At 38.1% G+C, this 24,603-nt stretch overlaps 1 protein-coding gene and 1 non-coding gene across 3 annotated transcripts in view; one reads left to right on the top strand and one right to left on the bottom strand.

Annotated features, from left to right (window-relative positions):
• The window catches only part of LOC144638607 (transient receptor potential cation channel subfamily A member 1-like), a 43,989-nt gene extending 21,216 nt beyond the window's left edge, over nucleotides 1–22,773 (bottom strand). The window contains exons 1-14 of one of the 2 annotated variants that reach the window (XM_078497806.1): nucleotides 22,659–22,773; nucleotides 18,794–19,015; nucleotides 18,425–18,509; nucleotides 16,307–16,482; nucleotides 14,801–14,908; nucleotides 13,337–13,445; nucleotides 13,042–13,139; nucleotides 12,217–12,264; nucleotides 10,953–11,138; nucleotides 8,185–8,373; nucleotides 6,337–6,423; nucleotides 6,051–6,136; nucleotides 5,060–5,221; nucleotides 3,029–3,143 (exon numbers count right to left, since the gene is read on the bottom strand). In XM_078497806.1, the coding sequence (XP_078353932.1) occupies nucleotides 3,029–3,143; nucleotides 5,060–5,221; nucleotides 6,051–6,136; nucleotides 6,337–6,423; nucleotides 8,185–8,373; nucleotides 10,953–11,138; nucleotides 12,217–12,264; nucleotides 13,042–13,139; nucleotides 13,337–13,445; nucleotides 14,801–14,908; nucleotides 16,307–16,482; nucleotides 18,425–18,509; nucleotides 18,794–18,985 (1,641 nt within the window). In that variant the 5' untranslated portion in view covers nucleotides 18,986–19,015; nucleotides 22,659–22,773. Of the gene's footprint in view, nucleotides 1–3,028; nucleotides 3,144–5,059; nucleotides 5,222–6,050; nucleotides 6,137–6,336; nucleotides 6,424–8,184; nucleotides 8,374–10,952; nucleotides 11,139–12,216; nucleotides 12,265–13,041; nucleotides 13,140–13,336; nucleotides 13,446–14,800; nucleotides 14,909–16,306; nucleotides 16,483–18,424; nucleotides 18,510–18,793; nucleotides 19,016–21,035; nucleotides 21,088–22,658 lie in introns of those variants that run through there. The other variant, XM_078497807.1, reaches the window with a different exon arrangement.
• Nucleotides 4,669–4,741, top strand: Trnat-ugu (transfer RNA threonine (anticodon UGU)). The gene has a single exon. It is a non-coding gene; the product is annotated as a tRNA-Thr (tRNA).
• Nucleotides 22,774–24,603: the final 1,830 nt, after the last annotated feature.

Below are 24,603 nucleotides of genomic sequence, written 5' to 3'. Positions count from 1 at the left end.
TTGCGAATCATCACTTCCATATCAATGTAACCATTTTATGATTTTTCTAGCTGTAAGAAGAACTTAAGATCTCTGAGAGTCGTAAAAGCATGAAATTCGATTTCAGTGTATGGCAAAGGCCGGGACAGTGTAATACTGCAAAGCGGCCAAACAAACGCATTTTGATTTAGTCGCGTAACTTGATTTACATTTATCCATGTACATCTTTTATTTTTGAAGGTTTTTGTTTGCACTGTAAAGAAAAAAATTGGTCAAAATTCGAATGACTTAAATACAAAAACCGAGGTAAGGGACCATTCATTTTTTAGAAGGGGGGGAGGGCCGGAGGAATCTTGGGGGGGGTCACTAATTTTTTACAGTGGCAAAAGGGGAGGGTCATCGTTTTTTTTTGTTTTTGAAAAGGGGGGGTCGCGTAGAAAAACACTGCATTTTAATCCAGATCAAAATCTTTTATTTTCAATAAATATTAAGTGATATAAAATGTGACAGGCCAAGCACGACTCCCGCTGGTTGCTAAATGTTAGCCTTCAGTCTGTTAACGGAGGATTTGATTAACGCTCTCTAGAGCTGTTTCAGTGATGATCTTTATGCCATTGTGTTTGCTAGCTCTGTGGCATATTTCGTTAGGTTTATCGGATCATGTTGGTTGAAAGATTCTTAAAAGCCTTTAAAGGAATGTTGTAGTCTATATTGTGTATCGGATCAGTGGATTTTTAACTGTCAACTCGTATTCTGAAGTGGCGGTTAGTTCGTAGGATAACGTTTCGTTACCACAGTTGTGAGGGTCTATAAAGATCCGAGTCTTTTAAAGGCTACTGCACAGGGACCGCGGAGAGGGAGGGGGCTAGGGGGGCTTTAGTCCCCCCCCCCCCCACTTTTTTACAGTACAAAAAAATTACAATGGACAAGAAAAGAAACGAAGAATTACTAAAAACATTTGGTTTTTGAACACCGCGTTGTTGATTTAGTTTGTAAAGGACAAAAGTAACAGCAGTTACTATTATCAACATAGATACATAAAGAACAAGTAAACGAGGACTATTGTCTCAAAAGGTTTCAGTTATAATCGAGTAATCTTATGATACTGCAGGATCAGGATGTCCTTTATATTACTATAAACTGGCTCTTTAAGGAAGAGCGAACTTCTCATGAAAAAGGCTTGTTTCATCATTGGTCAGTTTCGATCCGAACAAATGGCTTTGGTTTATAAGACGATACGGTATATTTTCGAAGTCAGCTGCTAAAGGTTATTCATTTTGTAACAATGAAATGAAACTGTGCTTTCTGGTAACATCTCAGTTACCAGTACTTTAACACGGTGAGAAAAGTTCGTGTCTTGAGTAGTTTTATCGAAAGTTTTGTGAAGCAACTTTTCTTTATTGCGACATTTCGTCAGTTTTTAACACAACATTTTAAGTGCTGAACGTTTAATTTTTAATTTTAAATGCATTTTCTGGGATCTAAGAGAAATTAAAATCCAAATCTCCCGCATGCCCCCGGACCCCCCTAGCTGACTCACCCTTGTGTTTTCACGTTTTAGCCCCCCCCCCCCCCCCACTCAAATTCTTCCTGCGCGGTCCCTGCTGCAGTCTCTAAACATTGAGAATGATGGTTTCTTTGAGTTGTTTTTAAGCTCCCCTTAGTTTGAGTTGTTGTGCTTTGCGCTCTGGGAGCTATAAAAGACATAAAACTTTACCTCCATTATTGTTGATCTGTTTTGTTGCGTTACTTGCATCCACCAAATAAATTCTATGGCAGTTTGATTACTGCGTTTGAAGTCTCTAGTATGCCGCAACCATCTCTTCTGGCAAATGTTTATCTAAAGCAAGACTCGAGTTTCGGTCCTTCAGTGGACCTCATCAGTTGCTGCTATGTCAAAGTCTCATGGAATGATTTGAAATCAATCGATTTGCCGTTTTTGTACTTGTCTGCAGGATCGAAAATTCTGGTTTTTAATTGGCTCACGTAAATGGACCAATTGTGTTAATGTAGTTTTGATCCGTGCTTAAGTGTGTTTGTTTAGAAGGCTATTTTTCGCATTTTTGACCGTTAAAGGTCACTTCTGATGCTAAAGAGTGGTTCTTTCTTAGCCGTGCGAGAGTAGTGTTCCACATAATGAAGAAGGGCTTCAATTCGTGTATATTTCACGGCGTGCGCTTGACTGTAGCATAAATTTTTTTGCGATCAAAGATAATCTTGTGCAACACAGCGGAATGGAGCTCTGTCAAAAAAAGAGGTTTGATGTGAATTTTTTTTGAGGTGCATGTGTGTGTGTGTGTGTGGGGGGGGGGGTCGCAAAATTTAATATTGCACTTTAGGGGAGGGCCTTTCTTTTTTTACTCTACTACAGGGGGAGGGCCAAAAAGTTTCAACTGAATACACACAGGGATTCCTCCGGCCCTCCCCCCCTGCTAAAAAATGAATGGTCCCTAAAGTTTTCTATTTTTTAAAACAAAATAAATATTTGGTCGCATTGTGTAAATAAACGCGAGTCGCCGTCGAAATATTTTTTCTCAAAGACGTCTTGCTTTTAAAGCAAGACGAAAAAACAAGTGCTTAACTGAACTGAAAACGAAGATTTATTTTCACAAAAAGCTTACAAATGTCTTAACTGGAAAATTATTTCGTCCTGTTCAAGTGTTGAATAATCGTGACTTGAGAAAGAACTTTTAATTATGCGTGGGAACACGTGTCGCTGATTGGCTGTTTTTAATTGAAACTAATCGTGCGTGTCCGTACGGAGTCCGTTCTTGCAGCTGATCATTGTTTTCTACATTACAGCGAACGATTATCGATCCCGAACCATTCCCTTGGGATTGCTAACAGCTTTTTTCATATAACAAAGAGTCTAATGCGCATGCGCAAAGCGCACGCAAGCATTAGACTCAAAAAACTCTGATGTGCAGACAGTATGTGCAGTATTTAGTACGTAATTCATGTAACCATAGAAGATCAATGTCTCAATACAATTAAAAAATTATTTTCACTATCGTGTTCTAAAACCAAGTTATAATTAAAAAGATTGTACCTTGTTTTTGTCGAGGTCGTTTAAATGTTCATCGCTCTTATTCACAATTATTTCACAACAAGGCAACGATCCTTTTATGGCAGCTAAATGAAGTGGCGTACGTTCATGTTGATCCCTGGGACAAAAAGAATAGATTGATTTTCGATTGTCTGTCGTAAAAGCAAAACCAAAGTTATCACTCTAACCAATCACAACGCACACTGACAATCCAGTGAACCAATCAAAACTAGAAGAAATACATTTAGCCGACACAAAGAACAGGAAAACGTGCACGAGTGAGTTGTGATTGGTTTTGGTTTTACTTCTGATTGCTTGAGATCGCTAGAGAGTGCCAAGGGTTTTTAAATCAATCGCTAAGTAAAGTAAAGCAAAACCAAAGAAAATGCGAATTGCTTTCGACAGTTTAGTCAAAACCTCTCTAAAATATACAAAGTCATTCTGTGTAAAGAAGGTGGTAATAGCATAAGCGGTTTGAAGTTTAATAGGACGGGTTTCTGAAAACCCCTTCCTCCCTCCCCCAGCCAAGTCCCCGAAGGACTGGATAGTGATAACACAAAATGATTGTGTTGTCCAGCGGTAGCCATATTGATTAAAGGGGCTAGGTCACGGTATTTAAGGTAATTTTTTTTTATTTTCATTAAGTAAAAGCAATTAACAAAAGTCTTTTATTGGCAAACCACGACCAGATAACAAACAAGGTTGATTTTTGAGCATTGTAAATGACACTTTCATACAAATTGAGATAAACTTAAAAAAAGGTCGGGTCGACGTTTATCAAGTTTACCCAGCGCAATCCGTTTAAATCTGCTCGAATTTTGCCCATCCATGCCGCTTTTTAGCCTTTCTGTGTTTCTTTTGAGTTCTCAGTTCTACAGTTTTAAGCCGTTATTGTGATGTTTCAGTTAATTCTATGACCAGTTGGTCAGTGCCGAAATTGACTAAAATTGCGTCACATAGCCCCTTTAATTAAACAACCGGAATTTAACTAAACATCTTCCCGATTTCCTTACCATAAAGCAAACTTGAATTTTACCTAAAACCATGGAACCCAGCAAGTATATGTATTGGAAACACTGGCCATTTAGTCGAGGATCATTAAAGGCCCGGTAATACGGGCAACATTTTTGTTCAACTTGTGAGTCTCGTAACATTGTTGCATTGCAAGTTGAACGAGTCGTTGCCCGTATTACTACCGCGAGCTCAACTTGTCTCGCAACAAATTTCAGTGTTGCAAGCTGCAGCAACATGTTGTAGAACCGAGTTCTACTTTTTGCAACAATTTTTTTCAACTTGCAGCACCGAAATTTGTTGCGAGACAAGTTGAGCGCGCGGTAGTAAAACGGGCAACAACTCGTTCAACTTGCAATGCAACAATGTTGCGAGACTCACAAGTTGAACAAAAATGTTGCCCGTATTACCGGGCCTTAAAGGAGCTGTTTCACGTATTTTAGCCAAATTTAGGCATTAGAAAATGGCAACCAAATTGGGAACGGAAGGACAACAATTGAAGAAGATTGAAACGAATTGCGAGGTGGTTTTTGAAAGACTGAAGGCTGAAAACCTTTTAAAGTTAGTTTCGGTTTTTTGCAACTTCTATGATTTTGTCATTAAGATCTATGATTTTGTCATTAAGATCTGGAGGCAGCGTGGCCGAGTGGTTAGAGCGCCGGACTTGTAATCCGGAGGTCGCGGGTTCAAGTCCCGTTCTGACCACTAGCTGGATTTGTTCTCGGTAGTCCCGAGTTCAACTCCTCGGCCACGCTTGTAAATAGTCAACTGGTCTGCCTCCTGCCAGTTGGGATTTTTAACCATGTTATGTTCATTTAAAATATTTGTTTCACATTGGCTCTGAAAAGCCCCATTGGGGGAGTGGTCAATTAAGTATTATTATTATTTATATTATTTATTTATAAGTAATTTATTCACAGGGAGGAAGTTTAATAGCAAGTATTTGGCAAAAATTAATTGAGGAGACTAAATTCATGCCGTGACACAGTCCCTTTAAAATTAGATTAAACGTCACTGCAGTACCTGTCTATTGTAGCACCAAGTCTTAGGAGCGCCTCCGTTGTGTAGTCGTGTCCCTCCGAACAGGCAAAGTGCAGCCCGGTCTTTCCCTGACTGTTTCGCATATTAATGATTTTCACATTTTGATTGTCCATAAGTGCTTCTACGACGTCCGTCCAGCCGTACCTGTTATCGGTAGAATGTGGAGAAATGAATTCTTTTTGCAAAGTATTTCTTTTATCAGTGCATCTTTGCTCCTTCATAACTAAATACTACTTATTCGAAGTACCAGTGTGTGTTGCTTTGGCTAAGCTCTGTTTGATGGGATAAAACACAACTACCCATTTTATGATCTTTTTGGCCACAGGTATGGCAGTTTATTTACACAACAGTGACTGAAAGATCACATTACAAAAACATAAAATTTATCAGCCCAGCAAAGCTAAGGGGAAAACTGCCAGACTGACCTATAAAAGAAACCGAAAACAGGGAGTGGAGGGAGGGGAAAATGGTCTTCGCTCTTTGAAGGCATCCAGCGAAAGAGAATTGAACATGCTTGCCTCGATTCTATGTAAGTACACATGAAGAATATCCCGTTTGACGAGGGAGATGCATACGTCACAAGCTGCATAAAAAATTTTATTTCGAGAAATAAATAGCCTATAAAATCCATCACTGAAGGATACTGTTTTGATCAATCTTTAAAGTATTCGTTCTTTATGTTTGCTGTAAGTGTATTTTTGGCTCAAAGACACATAATGTTCTGGCCGAGTGTAGCGAGCTCTTTGCGCTATAAGCGAGAGCTTTAAAAATGTTTTCCTTACCGGCCCGGCAGTACGTTCTTCCTGGGATACCAGCTCACACCAATTAACCTTCCCAGCCTTGCACACTTTAGCTCGCGAGATTGTTGTCCTTTAAACTGCGTTATTTATCAAAGACCTAGGGGTATGTTAAGTACTTTACAGAGCTTTAAAAGAATCTTTAAAATTTATCTATTAAAAAAATGATATCCAACCTTGATGCAACGTGAATTGGTGTGTCCAGACTGTTTGATAACACGCTCGAAGAAGCTCTGTTTTTGGCTACGAACAACTTTACGTTCTGTTGAAAAATGAAACAAAAAGCAAGCACGATCGTCACAAAGCGGTATTCTTCTCTTGCAATCATTCACTTCGAAATGAATGCCAGAATTATTATTTTGTTCTAGATCTGCGAAAACAGCGCATCAATTTTTTTTTTTATTAAACGCTTAAAATAGTTTGCTATGCAATGTAAACCAAAAAAAAATTGATAAAAACAACCTTTACGTCTCCTGTCTTGGCTGCATAGTGAACTGGGGAAAAACCGTCGACATCTTTCTCAGTGATAAGTGCTGCGGCTGTAGGACTCTGGTTAAAGAAAATATCAATTTAAAGATACCGCTTAGTGGTTAACATCCTTATTGGTACCTTATCAGTCCTGCTCGTAACCAGAACTGGATATATGATTTCCTGTAACCTGATTGGCTCAATCACTGACCAAAACATTGTTCTGAACGCGAAAGGACTAAGCTCTAGTGGGTCGGTAAGCAAATATGGCGTCGGCCCTCGAGTCTTCCGTGCTTTAATATTCTTACTAATTTTCGCGCGTTCTAAATTTCGCGAAAATTCGAGAGACGAATTTCGCAGGTATTTATTTTCGCGATTGCAAAAAAAATAGAGAAAAAGTGTATTAAATTTCGCGATTTTGTCAGTGTTCAGTATGGATCAGTCGTCAAAGACTAAGAAACCACTGGAAATACACAAAGGTCTGGTTCAATTTAACTACAAGGAGCCTGCAAACAGAAACTTTAGTGACTGTTCTAAAGAGGTTTTGAACCAATTTACAAGCTCGAAACAGTAATCAGAGGAAGGGTGCTAGTCAAAAACAAGACGGAAAGAGTTTTAAAGGTAGATAGCTGCAGTTCCAAACATTTATAATTTTTGTTTTGATATATAATATGATATAAATTTTCGCGTGTTTAAATTTCGCGTAATGTACTTTTCGCGCGTATTAAATTTCGCGATTATTTTGAAATCGCGAAAATTAGTACGCGCGAACATTAGTAAGAATAAGGTAGATAAGAAGGTCGCTATAGATCGTCAATGATGCATGCATTCCTAAGCAGTCTATACAGTTGAAACCGTTTACGTTTATTAATTTCTTGGGGGTTTTTTGCAGCAGTTTCAAAAGCATTATCACGTCTACGACTTGTTTAAATCAGTATAATTCAGCGCTTTCTAGAGTCAATTGTTTAAAACATCTTATTTTCCAAAAAGGACAAGACATTTTTAATTAGAAAAGTTTTGTCATTGTTAATTTTCCTGTGGTGTCAACCTTGAAAACGGACGATAATGACCATGATTATTCTCAACCGGAGCTATTACGCTTCAATATAATGAAAAACGGTGAATCGCCTGATAAAACATTGGAGTTATGCTTCCAGTGCTCTCATACAAGAGTGGCAACGAACTAACGGTATTATACCAGGTCCTATTTTCTGCAAACTGGCAGCGCAAAACTGCGGTATTAAAGCGCAAAATAACATTATTACGGAGCAAATTTGGACATATATATCGGTATACTGGTATATTAAATGTATTAATCACCATCAGCGGAAGATTCAATCGATCGTTTGTAAATTCGATTAACATCCTCTCAAACAAATTGAATTTCTATCTAACAGACAAAATAAAGGAAGTTAGGCCTGTTCCAAACGTCGTGCTACTGCCGTGCCGAACTAAATTAAAGAATTAATTTCGAGTTAACGGTGGTAGCACGACGTTTGAACCCATTCAGTTCGGCAGCTGAATTAAGTTCGGCACGACGTCTTAGCACGGCAGGTGTTGCCGTGCAACGAAGAAGCGCGACTTAATTTCAAACGGCGTGTTCTTGTCGTGCCGAACTAAATTCAAAAATATTTCAATCTATTTTAAGTTTTTTGCAGCTTTTTTGTTGTTTTGCGACTAGACCGACTGCGTTAAATTCGCGGTTTGAAACCACTGCCGTGCTATTGTCGTGCAACTGCCAGGCCAAGTTCATTTGAGTTCGGCACGGCAACAGCACAACGTTTGGAATAGGCTTAAGATAGCCCGTCAATCATTATTTTTATCATTATTATAACAACTCACATGCAGCAAAGCTTCCATGGCCTTGAAATCTCCCACAGCGGCATGAACCACTGATTTAAGCGTTACGTCACGGATAGTGACATCAGCACCACGCTCCATCAAAAGTTTAACCATGGCGTCCGCGCCATAATTTGCCGCCCTAAACAACGGCGAACGTCTCTCATCATCCTTAGGATCCAGGGTTGCTCCCTAAATTGAGATATTCCGTTTCATGGAATTGAAACGTTAATGACAATTAGCGAAAGGTTGTGTTTAAGATGCAGAAAAGACAAGACACGAAAGACACAAAATGGCGCATTTTGTCATTTTTACACCAATTTGAGAGGGAACTTTGACCTTTTATAAAAAAAGCAATTTATTTGTTGTGGAAGACAAATTATACTAACAAGAGAGGATAAAGGGTAAGAGAGTTGGCCTTGGCGTATTGTGCTAGCATAATTTTTTGCATAATTGGAGCAAAAAAGCATAATCTTTTAAACGAGCACTCACTGTCACAGCATAATTAGCACATTTTAGCACTTTTTGGAGCATAAATTCATAAAATTTAGTAAATATGGTGTAAATTAAGGTACATGTAGCAAGAATTTTTGGCAATAAACCTTACAAATAGTATTCCATATTTGCTATATTTCCACACGTGGAAAAAAGCAATACCTGCCATCAGCTTCGCGTATAGCTTTCTTCACATGTGAAAAATATAAACAATCAGCATCTAGAGTAGAAAAACTCAACAAATCAGGGCGCGAGAACTCAAGAGGTTTCCAACGAGGTTGAAAAACAACCAGCGGCAAGTTTACTCTCGATGGTATTTTATAGTTTGAAAACATCGCTACATAAATAAAAAAATATTTTTTTAACGAAGAGGCTAGCGCTCCAGCTGTCACATAGTTCGTTTTGTTCCTCCCGTCACATAGTCACATTTTGTTCATTCACAAAACTTTGTCTTTGAAGAACTTTTAAGAAAAGGTAGCCAACATAAAATCGCTTATCAAAACCTAAATAATTCAAAAATGATATGATAAAAATCATTCTTCAAAGGCGAAGTGAAGAAGCTTGAAGACAAAGTGTCGATACGTTAAAGCGAATACAAGAAACTAAAAACGCATCCGCGGACTTTCCAACAATCCTGAATATTCATGTATTGTTGGGAACGCCATGGTATTTTTAATGTGGATTTACTATTTTTTTAATTAACTGAATCTTTGTGTAAATAACATTTTTGTTCACAATTTTTCAGTTGATAAACTGGTAGTTGATTCGCTTGTCGCGACGTCTCCTCGATGCGATACCAAAATATTTGCTTTTCAAGTTTTGCAGCTCGTGAATAAAAATCCGTACGTTGCACTTACTATGAAGTAATCTACATCTACCATTTACCGCGATTGGTTTCCAAAAGAAAATTTGTTGGTGGGGTTATGACGCGCTAGATCGCCTCGTTAGTCAAAAGTGTTATTTTGTAGCCATGTTTTCATGTCATTACCTTAATGAAGATGACTCCTACGCGTTAGTTCAATCACAATGCAGATGTTATTATAAAGAAATTGGTTTGAAAATCTCCGTTAATCACTGTTTGTGAATGATTCATAGTCTTATAATACACTGCAATGATAAATTTACCCACCATTATTGTAAAGCATTAACTGATAAATGAGTCGTAGTACTGACATATTGAGATGTAACCAGAACCATTGCCAGCCACCTTGAAACGTCTTTTGAATACGCCTATACCATCTAATACTTCTTTGAATTCTAAAGTTCACTATTCACTGCAAACCTCAACATAAGTCAATCTTGTTGAGTGTCGCAAATATTTGGAAGCATGACGAGTAGTTTTGGTCAAAACTATAATTCATTTCGACACATGAATAAAATTACATCGAAGGCTACTTATATATTGACAATTTTACTCTGATTTTAGGCTTCTCACAAAGTGAACAAAGAATTTTGAGTCTTGTACTACTACTGTAGTATGTTCTAGCAATGCTTATTTTAACTACGCTAATAGTAGTATTGACTTTGTTATGACATGTTCTGACAGCTGACGGCCGAGACAAACTGCCATAAAACACAAATAAATTTACAAAACCAGTTTATTTGAAAAACATCATAATTTGGTGTCGTTATTGCGCGCCTCTATGTACAGAATCTACGTCATTTTGTGAGCATAATTTCGGAAATCAGGAGCATAATTTGGGAATTCTAGCATAATTTTAGCATAATTTGGCAATATTTCGAGCACTGCTAATAGCATAATATGCCACTTTTCGGAGCACAATCTGCCAAGGCCTATAAGAGAGTGAATCCCCCATATTATAGGCTTTATTCCAAATGTAATCCCTTTTAAGTTATTTTTAGACATGATACCAAGTACTTCCGCGGATGTTAACGCGCGTTACGTGGATATTCTCGCACGTTTTCGTGGAAAATGCAAATACCAAAACATGGCGGTCGGCGGAGTGTTAAAGTGTTTTTCTCCGTTTTAAATCGACGTTAGACAATTTCGGCGATCTTCGTTTCCTGGACCGCCATGTTTTGGTGTTTGCATATTACCACGAAAACGAAAACATCCGCGAAATTACTGGGAAGCAAGGGGTTGCCTTTGTAATAAGGCCTATTTGGGGGATTCACTCTCACCCTTATTCCTCTCTTGATACTTATCATTCGCATGCCGTTTCCAGAAAATTCTGTGGCCTGTTGTTAGCCAAGAAAAGAGACTCCAACTTATACATTGTTACCCCCCTCCCCTATCTTTTCTGGGTAATACGTACATTTTCCAACAGAAACTCCACAACATGTATGTGGTTTTTGCCTGCGGCCATATGGAGCGGTGTTCTGCCTCTGTGGTCAACAAGTGTTATTCTACAGACCGCCGGGTCTTTACTGGCCAGGAATTGTACTATCGGCATAGATCCCTGTTCACAGGCCATGTGAAATGCTGTCACTTTATCTGCTCTCTGTTGAATACATACAACATAAAGGATTCTTAACAAAAATAATAACAGCAGTACCTTGATTGGAAGAACAAGTTGTTTGTGACTGACCGTCTTGTTAGGTAAAATTCTAAAGTTAATCCTAAACCTTTTAAACCTCCATTGACGTATCACGAAATGCATTTCAACTTTGATAACAATAGGCTTTGTTTTATAAGCGAAAAATGACCCTATATGGCCATTTTTGAACAATGGCGCAACAGCTTCAGAACTCAGGTACTACTAGTTATTTCATAATTGAAGGTTTCACTGAGGAATGCATCGTCTGCATCGCGACTGTTTGGTTTATTTTGAGAAAATCTCCCTTGTTTGAGTTGATTTGACTGATCTATAATAATTTTCCCTGATCCGAATATTTCTGTCTTCGTTCACACGCGCGAGATTGAATTAATTTAAATGCCTGGGTAACTTGAAAATTGAAGCCAGTAAAAAATATACCTTGACCACAGTAATAACATTTATACATAAAACTATTTTAAGTCTTGTCTAACTAACTCAACAACTAATCAACAAGTTTACATGCAAGGTTTATACTCATTCTCATTTCGCCGGTGTTGAGAGTAATACTTTTATAGCGATTGTGATGAGACATAAGCATTCGTTCATTCAGATTTCATGGAAACTTTAAAAACTGAAATAATTACAATAACGTAAATAAATTTAAGACAGAAAGGTCAATGCGTTCTTATTGGAGCTTCGATTTTTAAGGCCGTAGAAAGCGAAGTCGTGAGGTTCCACTGAGCGTCTCTTTCTGTAAATTCGTTCTCATTTATCGAGTTCTCAAGCGGTCGAGGGCTCCGCAGCTCTACATCCATCATATTTTCTCAGACTCCACGAAAAATAGAATGTACGTTTTTCCGGGCCCCAAGAGAAGAAAAATTGCCATAAACTTCGTGATCCAAAGAACTCCAAAGCAATTTCTATACAGCTTCAGGGCTTCAGATACTCTTTTTGAACATAATTTTTTTTTATTTAAGTAATATAAATAATCTAAATTCCAGAGGTAAAATCAGGGATCAGTTAAGTTATGAAGCTACTGTACCCGTGGTTGCCTTATGCGAACTCCATACTGCACACATATCTCCACAACCTGAAACAAACAATGCATGAATCGAGGTTACCACGACCTGATCGAGTTTGCCAAGTGTGAGCTCGAGTTAAGCTCGAGTCATTCTTTCTGACACAAATTCAAGTCCTCTTCAAAAGAGTTCAAGCAATAATGATGGCCGGCAGACATCTTGACTTTCCCTGAAAATTATCGAGGAGCACTGTAATGTCGTTTACTGACGTGACTTGGTGTTTCTCAGACAAGTTTGATTTTGCCAAAGTGGTAACAGGTGTTCTGTTTTATTAAAATCTTGGTTTTTTTTTTCTAAAATCTTTACAGTTTCTGAATTCTTTTATTTTTTCCACTTTTTTCAAATCAATTCCAGATCTGACTTTTACGAAACAAATCTGAAATCCAAGATAGCGGATTTTTTGAAATCTATGACATCATCGTGGTTTTATATGGCGTCATAATTAACACGTGATCGCCACTAAAAATAATTTTGGATGCTTTACACACCATATAACTTTGATTACTAAAGCGTGAATGCTTTTAGAAAAACATGGGTGGGTTGGGGGAACGAGAAAAAGGCCCAGGCTAAATAGAGCTAAGGGAACTTCCTAACGCCAATTATTTGCTTCCCGAACGTTAACGGGGCTGAGGAGACTATAACCTTCTTAGAAAAAATTTTGAAAGTGAACGCGCAAGCATTTAAGTTGTTCTGAATGGGGTTTGGGAAAAAAAAACGATAAGGTTTTACTGTGAAGAAGAAAAAAGAGAGATAATGTCAATCGATGATCTAGAAATAAACATTCTTACCCCTAATACGCCACTATTCACAGCAAGGTGAAGAAGAGAGCTGCCATCAATATCAACGTTATACATAAAGTCTTCCACAGAGCCTTTCTTTTCTTCCGCTGCGAGAAAGAGTTAAACAATTTTTCTTGTGATTTGAGCTGAAAGTTAATATTATCTTCCATGGGTAAGTGCAATATTTTTTAGTTGGAAATTTATTTGTTGGGCGAAATCTGACACAGTTACTTTTATATACGATGGCCGGAATCGAAATGCATGTAAATTAATTTTTAAGATTGGGTTTACAGGCTAAACTTACCAATCTGCAGCAGATATTGTGCCGACTTCTTAGCACCTCTTTCCATTGCTCGTCCAATAGGTGTCATTTGGTCACCGTCCAGGGGTGATAAGGTGGCATTGTTCTCTACCTACAGTAATCAAGTAAACAGCTGTGCTTTAGGTGGGTGGCAACGAGTTCCAGCACTTTCCGACACTTATACGGTGATGGGTCAGTCCTATCACTATTAATTAGTTCATGTTATAACACTGGTATCAAACAAATGCCCAATTATTGGTGAACAAGTTGTGGTCGTGTTTGTGATGTTAAAGGTATCATAGCTACAGCATGACCTTTTAAAAACACCCTTAAATTTAGCTTTAAAAACTTATAACTACAACAAAAGCCCGGTAAACGCCACTTTTTATTATACATATATATATATAAGATGCAACTTTTTTACAGTTTTAAAAAATTCTATAAAGCGGTTTCTGAGCTACCTTAAACTTTAAAAAATTTATGGTGGCTCTAAACCCGTCGGTAGATTTTTTTCACTTTGCAAAACCTTGTATTTTGACATGTTGATCATTACCCAGAAAATTGGGGCCAACGAGTTCTTTTTTGAGTGATTAGCCTGTAAAGCTTAATTAAGGGCTGTTTTTGACAGATTATACTGTTGCTATGGTAAACAATAATGTCAAGAAAATTAACACAATTTATTCAACAATGATTGGGAATTTGTTTGATAGCATTATTGCAGCATCAGCAGATGCAGAGTGTTAGTACTGACACTTCAAATTATTAGAGCTGGAAACTGTTGTCAGCCACCTTAACTAATATTGAGTTCACACTAGCAACAAAGCATTATTAAGGTAAAGTAATGTACCGTAAATGATCTCATTAACGCCCGGAGCGTCTATTAAATTTTTTAGGGTCCTATGGGAGGCGTTAATTAGATATGAGGCGTTTATTAGAGACGGGCGTTTATTTCAATTTAACAGTAACAACGTGAACAAAACAAATAGGATGGGTAGTTTTCTAGTGGAGTAAGATACAAAACAGATCTTGAGTTGGTGAGTAGGAGAGTAATCTAATCTGCGCTAATGCAAAACCTAGAGATGTTGTTCATAGTTCGATATCGACGTTTTTATCGTCATAAGGGTCAACCATGTTGGCGTTGTTTGCCTCTTCGAAGTCCGAGTCAAGCAAAAAAAAACTAATTTTATTGCGTGATTTTTTCTCTATGGAGCATTTCCTTGGTTTTTGAGTCTTGGAGGGGGGCGTCTATTAGACACGGGGAGTTTATTAGAGAGGGGCGTCTAATACAAACTTTGCACTTCAGGGGAGGCGTTTATTAGATACGAGACGTTTATTTGAGAGTAGGCGTTTATTAGATCATTTACGGTAACATCACATAAGATTACATACAATTCTATATGAGTGTGTAAAATGTAAATTTAAATGTTGTTTATAGTGGTCGTGCACTTAGCTTATAATGTGACTTACCAGAATCTTACAGATGTCAGCATTGTCCATCTCAGAGGCGAGATGTAGAGGAGTGGCCGAGTTGCGTCCCAGGGCGTTAATATCACACCCGCCTTGTTGGATAAGAGTCTTTAGAAAGAAGATAAATATACTTGACTTTAATCATTTTAATCTCTACGTGGTATTGTCATCTATTTTCTCAGGCTTTTTAATATCAATCGAGGGGCTTAAAAGCTAGGAAAGTGGGTCAACCCTCTAAACAGTGAATTGCCACTGGTAATGAAAAAGCACTGTATTCCAAAGCGTGTTTCAGGAGGAGAAAATCATGCAAGTACACAACTGCTATGTTTTTGCTGACAATTTTAATCAAGAACTGACGGTATGGCTTAGCAACGAACGTAGATTTGGTCGATGGCTGAGATGACCCTCCCCTCGAGTTCGCGCTACGCCATTGCTGGGTTGCAACTGACGTCACGAAGGCCATGCTGGGGGACAAGGCGAAGAATGAAAATCAGTAACGCTAATTAATTCTTTTCACGGTTAAATCCTTTAAAAAAACATTCTTTTTCGGTATAAAATCTCTTTCCGAAATAAGTTTGTTTCTCCCATTGTTCTTAGAACACTCGGTCTAAAATTTTAAAATTAATAGAGAAAACTAACCACCTATTGCTAGTTTCTCAAATTTCCCCCTCAATTTTCTTAGTTAGTAAATTTTGGACCTCAGAAATGGCAATAAAACCTATACCGTTGACAACTTAGTTGTTACAACTTATTTTATGAAATTCAGTTTCGCCCTTCAAAACTATTTTTTGTGGGAGGCGCGGTGGCCTAATGGTTAGCGCGCTCGACTCCGAGTCGAACGGCCCGGGTTCGAGGCCTGGCCGGGGCGCTGCGTTGTGTTCTTGGGCAAGACACTTACTCTCACAGTGCCTCTCTCCACCCAGGTGTATAAATGGGTACCGGCGAATTTACTGCCGGGGGGTAACCCTGCGCTGGACTAGCATCCCATCCAGGGGGGAGAAGCAATACTCCTAGTCGCTTAATGCTACGGAAACCGGGATAAGCTCCGGCTGTATGGGCCACTTGGCTCGGAGACAGACTTTACCTTCAAAACTATTTGAAATAACGCTGAAGCCCTGACCAAACGGCAACGCAAGTGGACGCAAGTTGAGAACTTGCGTCCACTTGCGCCTCCGTACGTATTGTCCAGGACTTGCGTGCACTTGCGTTGACTTGCGATCACTTTGGTCGAGATCAAATTTGCACTTAAGTAAACGCAATTTTTTCACCGTTTTGGCCACCCATCGTAAATCAACGCAATTTTTTGAAGTTTACTTCAAATACTGCATTGCACCTCGTGGCATTTTAAATGACTGTTTTCAAACTTGCGTGCACTTGCGACTAAACTTGCGTGTCCGTCTGGCCACCCAACGCAAGTCTGTACGCAAGTTAAACTTGCGTCCACTTGCGTTACCGTTTGGCCAGTGCTTAACAGACTGTGCAAAGTCCTGTTATATGAATACTCACCAGTACCAGTCTTTCGCTTCCAACTCGTATAGCGGTGTGCAGAACGGTATCGCCTGCGTCATCACTAATGGTAACGTCAGCACCGCTCTCCAACAACTTGCTTACAATTCTGAACTGATTGGAGAGGATGGCCGTATGAAGAGGAGTCTTCCCCGATTTGTCTTGACGGTTTATATCTTTAAGACGCATGTGAAAAATAAAACGTTGCAAAAATTGGTTAATTACAAGATGGATGCCAGAGTTTTCTTTCTTGCGCGGTTTTTGATGTCGTTCGCGTCTCTATTGCTGGTTTTCACTGTCACGCAATCAAAAAATAAATTCGAAACCATTCAACTACAGAAGCTATGAATTTCAAATATTATAGATGATAAATAGATAAACAATTTCTCCAAGTTTCAGGTCTGTGCGGTGTACCGTTCGCGAGTTATTTTCCGAACCTTTCCACGCAAATTTATAAAGCTTAGTATGGAGCCGCCATAACTGTGTCCTGCCGAGGGACACAGTAATGGCCGCCGTGATGTCAGAGAAACCATCTGGAACTCAATTCTGTTTACAACAGCGGCCATCCTTGGCTTAAGAGCTAGTACACTTTCACATAAACACCACTTATTATATCTGAAATGTTCATTCTGCACAAAATGGAAAGGAAAGGCCTTTTTTCAAACAAAACAGCTTTTTCACGGCACTCAGCTTGATGTCACATACGACGGAGAACTCAAATATTTAAAATGCTCTGTTTTAAAAACGAATGACACTATCGATCTGGAAATTTGCAAAAATATATATTTTTAGTTTATCTTTCGCCTAATGACAACGAAAATTTAGCAGACCTAGTGAATTTTGATTTCAGAATTTTATGACGTAACATGAAAACCAAGAATTAAAATTAAACCGCCGAGCGTAAGAAATCCCTCTGGTACCCAGAGTAGTGCCAAGATAAAACACGAGCCATTTTGCAGCATTAAAATTATCTACAGATTAAAGAAAATCTCGGCATAATAGCTTAGAGAAGACGAAAAATGCTAAGAGAGTAAAATTGGAAAGATGATTGTCATTAAGCGACACAGGCATACTCAGAAAGATAAATTCCGATTACTTCCAACAAGGAGTTGAGATTATTACTTCAGACACTCTATCACTGAGCTATAGGAGACTCGTGGGCGCTAGGCCATTAAACTAGGTTTCGAGGAAAAAAGCAGTACTGACAACATTGATTAAAATTTGCCCACAAAGAACCACGGATCACGAATGGTTACGAATTAAACTGACTGGAAGTAGACTGGAGGAAATTCAAACGGATAAAAAACCCACAAATGAAGCCACATCTTGCCTCTTATCTGTGAATGAAGTTCCGCGTGCTCATTGTTGTACCTAACATGATTACTCACGTAACGTTTGGACATTTTTTTCGTTGTTTACATGACGACATCAAAATTCTAAAATCAGAATCCCAAGACCCCTGAGTTTTTATCCTTCACTCGCTATTAGAAGTCCTTAATATATACCTTGTTGTGTTGAAGGTTTTCAGCTCGATAGCATCCTTCGTCTTTAAGATAGAGCATTTTGTATTTCGGAGTTTCACGCCACACGACATCAAGATAGCCGCTGTCACGTATGCTTAAAAGATGCCTAATCCTGTTTTTTTTTTTAACGATCTGAACAGTTGAGGTTTTGCGAGAAGTGTTTTTATACCAAAAGTGAATTTTAGATGTTTTCGTTGATTTCCTCTCACAATGTTGGTGGCCCTCCGCTAGGGCACCAACATGGCGTTTCCATACTGTGTTCTCTAAATTTATGTGGAACATTTTGACGGATAACTCGACTACGGAATATTGTACAGACCTGAGACTTGGACGAGTATCTACAACCTGCAATATTCATGATTTTTTTTTAATTTGACTCAATAGCTTTGGATTTATTTTTTTGCTGCGCGTGACAGTGAAAATCAGCAATGGAATCTGCACTTTTATGAGTTTATAAAGGGTTGCACAAAAAATGTGTACTTAGACACGCAAAGACACCAAGCGGCAATGGAGGCTATCACCGGTTTAGGTATCATGATACAGATGGTACATTAACACATAAGTACGCTTACAAGCATGTGCTCTTTTCGCTTACCATTGCCTTTGTTGATAAGTCTCTCTGCTTCTTCTTGGTCCCCAGCTAGAATCAACTGGTGCAATCTGTCTGATTTAGGGCTTTTCTATAAAGCAAAAGAAAATTCTTCTCAGCGTTAATATATTTAGCTGATAACATGGGAACCAAGTGATCAGTGATCAGTGCACCAGGCTTTAACTCTGGTCTTAATAGGTTCATCAAGACCCAGACACTACCACTGGCGGAAGCTGTTTAAGGTAGTTTCTTTGCTCGACTCTTCGGCGACACGCAAAGGTAAGGGTGGGTTATTAGGTAGATAGGTTGAAAGATCATTTAAACTTTACATTGGAAGAATCTCTGCAGGAGATTGCTTAATCCCATTACACTTACAACAGAATCGTCGCGATCGAGAGCTGGCTTTTCCTCCTCTTCGCCTGTTTCCGATCCCATGGACATTTTGCTAGCGGCACGTGATCTCTTACGTTGCCTTGGCCCATTACTGGCTCCCTCGTTGAATACAACCAATAGCTTTTCGTCACCCGGGTTCTCCTGAAAACTAACTTTCTTGTCCTCGTTCGCCATATCGAAATATTAGGCGTTCAAAAGGAAAATCTGCAAAAACAAAAAGAAACATTTGTTTACATTAACATTCCAATTCGTCTAAAATTGTCAGCATTCAAACAAAATTTACAACAATTAAGCACAAATATCAGTGAACTTATTCGATGCAGTCAACTGTCCCTGCAAGTGCATTAAATTCTGGTTACGCTTAAAAAACAACCTCTGCAAATTTTATAATTTTCCAGTTTTTTGAATTATAGCAAATCTAATATAAATTATGTGAATATTCCGTCGTTAACAAATAGACAGTAACTGACTACGGGAAAATGGACAATAACTAACTCATACAAAAATCCTGGTATTTTCTGCACAATGTGGCAGGAAATTCTATCAGAATGTTTTCATACTAGTTCTCCCAAGTCCTAAAAATATATCAACGATAAAGATGTTCTTTCACGAATGAACAGCTTAGATTCGACTCTTTGAGGAAAGAAGCTTTTTCCTCGAGTTGCACCTTGTTGTTCTTGCAACATTTTGACATCATCTATGCAATATGAAAACTGAACAACCATCAACGAAGTGGAACTTTATTTATTAAATAACAGGAAACGGATGTTGTTGAGGATAATGATGAGGAAGATAATTAGGCGTTGGTATTAGGGTGCGCTATTAAAGGAATGCGTTGGTGTTAAAATTGGAAACGATTTAGATGATTTCCTTGGTAAACACATGATCGAGAGTTTTAAGAGGTAGTGGTACGAGAGTTAGTGCTACTTGAAAATCTAGTGAAGGTGTTGATATTAGTTGGAAATCCACTTATAATGGCCTTTACAAGTCAAGAAAAATGTTATAACGTGGTGGGCCTATTGATGGCTAGGAAGAGAAAAAGTTGGGCCGACGTTTTCACGTTTGACGGTGTTACTTGGAAGAAAATCACATAAAATCCATTGAATACGGTTTATTAATATCTTGGAGAATGAATTTATGACTTTCTTTTTATTTTTTAAAGGTTATTTTTGTTGACCAACGAGTGTACCCTCACAGGTCTAGCATAGCTTACAATAGAAACTTAGAAGACTTCTCGTGACAATATCCCTTTACTGTTCACCGGGAGTAACTATCGAGATATCTTATTATTAGCGTCACCAAATTTTGTGAGAAGGACGCGGAAGTTTGTCATTAAAAAAATTCCCTGTAATAAAGTAAATGGACGTTTATTTGGAGGTTACTTTACACTTTACACTTTACACGTGTAAATGTCTTGATAGTTTTTTACACAGGTCGTTTCATATAATGCACTTGTAAAATAGCTTTCGGAGGAGTATGTGTCTTCAAAGTGCCCGTCAAAAGCGTCAAATCTTCAAACGAGAAAACGGTGTTATCATGTTTTACTAAAAGCCAAGGATTTTTCCAAAACGTGATCGACATTAAAAGGACCTTTTAAATGCATGGTATGATTAGCTGATAAGGAAAGTTGTTATTCAAATTTTGGTAACTCAGTTGTCAGTTTGTAGATTTGTTTCTGCCCCGTAGGACATAAGGCTTCCAACAAGCTTAAGAAGACACAATTTCTGAGATAATCACTCAGCTAAACGTTTGACCGTTATCAATTTGGAATCAAACGATCTCCTAACTAAAACGTTAGGCCTTTGTCAGTTGTATGTTCAAAAGTAAGGTCATTTGTCGCGTTGGAAGGTGGGAAAGACGCAGAATTTCAGTTTCTGTTTTAGCTGTTTGCTACTACTTTGTACGATGAAGTTCTGCCAGTATCCTTTTTTACGTAGAGTAGCATTTTTGTCAGATCAAATGTTTGTCAATTAATCCCAAGGTCATCTTGCATCTCAATAGTATTCAGTGCAACGCTTGGAACGATTTAATTAGCAACATTTTGTTCAATGACGCATTATTAAAATGACTTGGCAAAGTTAGAAATGATTGCAGAAACACTGCCATTTTGAACCATTGACTAAATTGTGAAGTTGTATATTGATGGTAAGCTAAAGAAATGAGCTACCTAACAAAATTGTGAAAACCGTGATGTTCCATGCAAATTAAACAACCTCATCGGTACCTTTCAAAGTTGTGATGTGCCTACTGTGTTGGCACCTGAAGTGCTGCTGCAAAGAATACTGCCAATAACATCGCAAACACGGAGCCGGTATATTTCTAGAACGTTCGGGTCACAGATCACTAAGAAACAGTCAATTACGATGACGTATATATAAACTGAATAAACAATAAATAAAGAGAATAAGATCCATCAAAATATACGTGACGGCCGGGCCAATTTGACAGACAAAGGGTCTCAATTTTGTTTATTGTATGTGCATGAGTGGAAACAAGCGTTCAAATCCTAGAATGGCCTTTTATACCATTATTATTTTCTAAACTTGGTTTCGTTTGGACTTTAAGTTGTAGAAGTGATTGTTATATTGGCATTTGCAATACACTGTTTGTAAACCAATAATTATGATTGAATAAGGACATTACATTTCCAGAATGTTCAATTCATTTCTAATTCATGCTTGAGGGTATCTTAATATAGACCCTTTTAAGAAGAATACATTTTATCACAACAAATGCAACACGGGTGGCTGATTTCGTGAATTTAATAAACAAAGGATGTGAACGAGTCAATCCTTATCCATATACCACATTATATCCCGTAAACAGTCAAGTCAAAAATTTAGAAAAAGAAACTTTATCACACTAAAGAATCGATTTTTACACGTATTACTTTCAGTTCACAAAATTTGCCAATTCTGGTGAACCTTTATAGGTCAAGCATGCCTACAGGCCCTGGGAAACAGAGTGCCTACACGTAGGCCATTAAAAGACAAAATAATTGTTACGATTTAAATGCAAATGAAAAACTATTGAGCAAGTCTGAGTTTTCTTTTATGCTTTGGTTATAACTGGTTTACAAAATAGTATCATAACCATCACTCCTACACCGACTAGAATATCGAAGACCTCTATGAAAGGATATTTCGAAGTTTTTCTTTGCTAAAACCAATTTGAAGATGTCGTAATTCAGCTTGAATGCTTTGCAGACCATTATACTCAAGTTGTCTGCAGTTTTCATGAACAATAACGTAAAATTTGGATGATTATATACCAGCTATACGCCAAACGAATAAAATAGGTACTAACCAAACTTTATACCAAGAGCTACATTGTAAACTAAAGTATCTTTTGGATAGGCTTATGTCCGAATTTTTCGTCGATAATCCATCTTCTTTTATCATTAATTTTCTAGATAGAAGTGATAGGACTTTGCTAACTTCTTGTGATTCTTCGCCTAGTCTGATTCATTTCTGAAAACTTGCAAAATATACGGCCTGACATTAAAGTTTTGGAATAACACTTCCCAAAGAATACCACACACGTAATTAGCACACATTAATCGTACCCAATACGTAAGTAGCTTATTAGACGTTTAAAAAACCTTTAGAGCATACAGACAAAACGAGCCAATTGAATAAGGATAGTCAACACTAACGAGAGAAAACGTAAGAACGAAGTCTCGTCTTTGAAACGACGTGCGAAACGAAAACGAAATAAAATGCTTAACATTAAAATGCGAGTCGATGTCATTTCATGCATGTCCACCATAACGAAACATGAAATATGCAACGATTCGGCGATGTTAAATCTTACACCTCAAATATGTTTTACAAATAAGTTTACTTACCTTTTTAGTTAATATCTCGTATGGATAACACTTCCGAAGACGGATAAATCAAGATTTTGCAACATTACAGTCGCAACGTCGTTTCAAGAAAGCAGGCCGTGAACTTCAACAATTGTTGCATAATTGCACCGCCAAGATAATTAATACACACAAAGAATGACCCTCACGAAACTATTTCAAACACGCCGGCGGTGTATGTATCTCTTTTATTCTTCTATTCATCTGCTTTCTTTAGACGTTTATTTATATCACACTTTTTTAGTACATAACCATAGCATACACATTACATAGAATACCTTTAGTGGCTTTTAAGAGCCTGTTTACATAAAGAAGGGTTGTCCTTGATAGAGAGAGACACCGTCTACACCAAGCCACCCCGGGCGAAAGAGTTTCTCATACATTTTTTTAATAAAAAGCAGCGAACTGTTTACAACAGAAATCACGAAATTGGTTGACTTGGGGACAGGATGACCTTGGGTGGAGGGTCAATCGCTTCGAAGGAAGGGTGTCCCTTGGGGGAGAGCCAATTATTTTTTTCCGTGTAAACACATTGCTATTTTTGACTCGCCTACCAGGGACAAGTCAGCGCATATAGAGCAGGTCGGAGAAAGGGTAACCTCCTAGCGGGGAAAACTCGTCTTTGTATAAACAGGCCCTTAAAATTGGTTTGCTTGCTGAGATAACTTTTAAACAACTAATGAAAAGTTTATTACACTCGCCGCCTTTTAAAATGTCCAAAGTTCACTCAAGTTTTCCTTTCCCTCATACACTTGTTGAAGTTTTTTACTCCCCGAGTAGGCCAGGGGACCAGTTTTTGGCACAATAACTTCTGGAATCGTTTTCGACAACCTGCTTGAGATATTGGACGGGAAAAAATTGATGATTACCAAGGGGACCATCTGCCAATCACAACCAAGTTGGTCATCCTAAATTTCTTGTTCGATCTCTCCAAGGTTTCTGAAAAGGTGAACTAATTTTTTTCCTTTTAATTAAGTAAGGACAGACAATTCTGTCCGCAGCTCATTTACATTTGACGGGAGATAAATGGTTACTAAGGGTGACCATCTACCAATCACAACCAAGTTGGTCACCCAAATTTCTTGTTCAATCTCTCCAAGGTTTCTGGAAAGGCGAACTGATTTTTTTTCCTTTTCCTTTTAGTAAGGACAGAAAATTCTGTCCGCTGCTCATCTATCACGCTCGAAGCATCAACTGCTTATTTCACCTTTACCACATCAAATTAATCTGAAATGGGCTTGACCCGCTACTTCAGGTGATTGTATGGCACATAGAATAGTCTTAAAAGAGGGGCCTAAAGGGATAAAATGGGAGCTGGGATTTGGGCATATTTATATTGGGAAAATGGGATTTGGGTCACTGAGACTGGGATTTGGTTACTGAGAATGGGAATCACCGGCAGAAAAACAATAGAACTGGGACTGGGATTTTGAAAATTTTGGGGAAAAATAGGCTAGGAAATGAGGTTTGGGCAAAATTTGGGCTGGGAAATGGGATTTCAGAACCCTTTTAAAACAGAATAACGTCTATAAAATGTTTTAATGGTTCAGCAGCCAACACAAAAACGACAAAGACAAAACATACTTTTTGAGGGAGCTTACTTTTAAAATTAACGGCACATGACTGTTGGACTAATATGTTTACAACTTTTATTGTAGCTTGCAACTTAATAATAGCTTTGCTATTATAATGCAGCGTTTAGTAGAGTTTGAGACATCAAGACATTAAACCTGACACAAGCACATGAATTCCTCTGGGGATTTTTTTAAGAGGCTCGTCTTTAAAATTTATACACTGCCTAAAATTTACTAAAGCGCGATTCTAGCTTTACATTAAAATACATTTAAAGATTGAAATGCGACTTCACGTTTCTTTGACCACCCAGGAAAGTTTGTGCCAGAACTTTCAACTACGTTAGTGTCTTTCT

Source organism: Oculina patagonica, chromosome 14, assembly GCF_052425735.1.
Source record: "Oculina patagonica isolate OP01 chromosome 14, crgOcupat, whole genome shotgun sequence".
Lineage (NCBI taxonomy): Eukaryota > Metazoa > Cnidaria > Anthozoa > Scleractinia > Oculinidae > Oculina > Oculina patagonica.
Note: the sequence above shows the minus strand (reverse complement) of the source record. Positions and strands in the feature narration are given on the sequence as shown.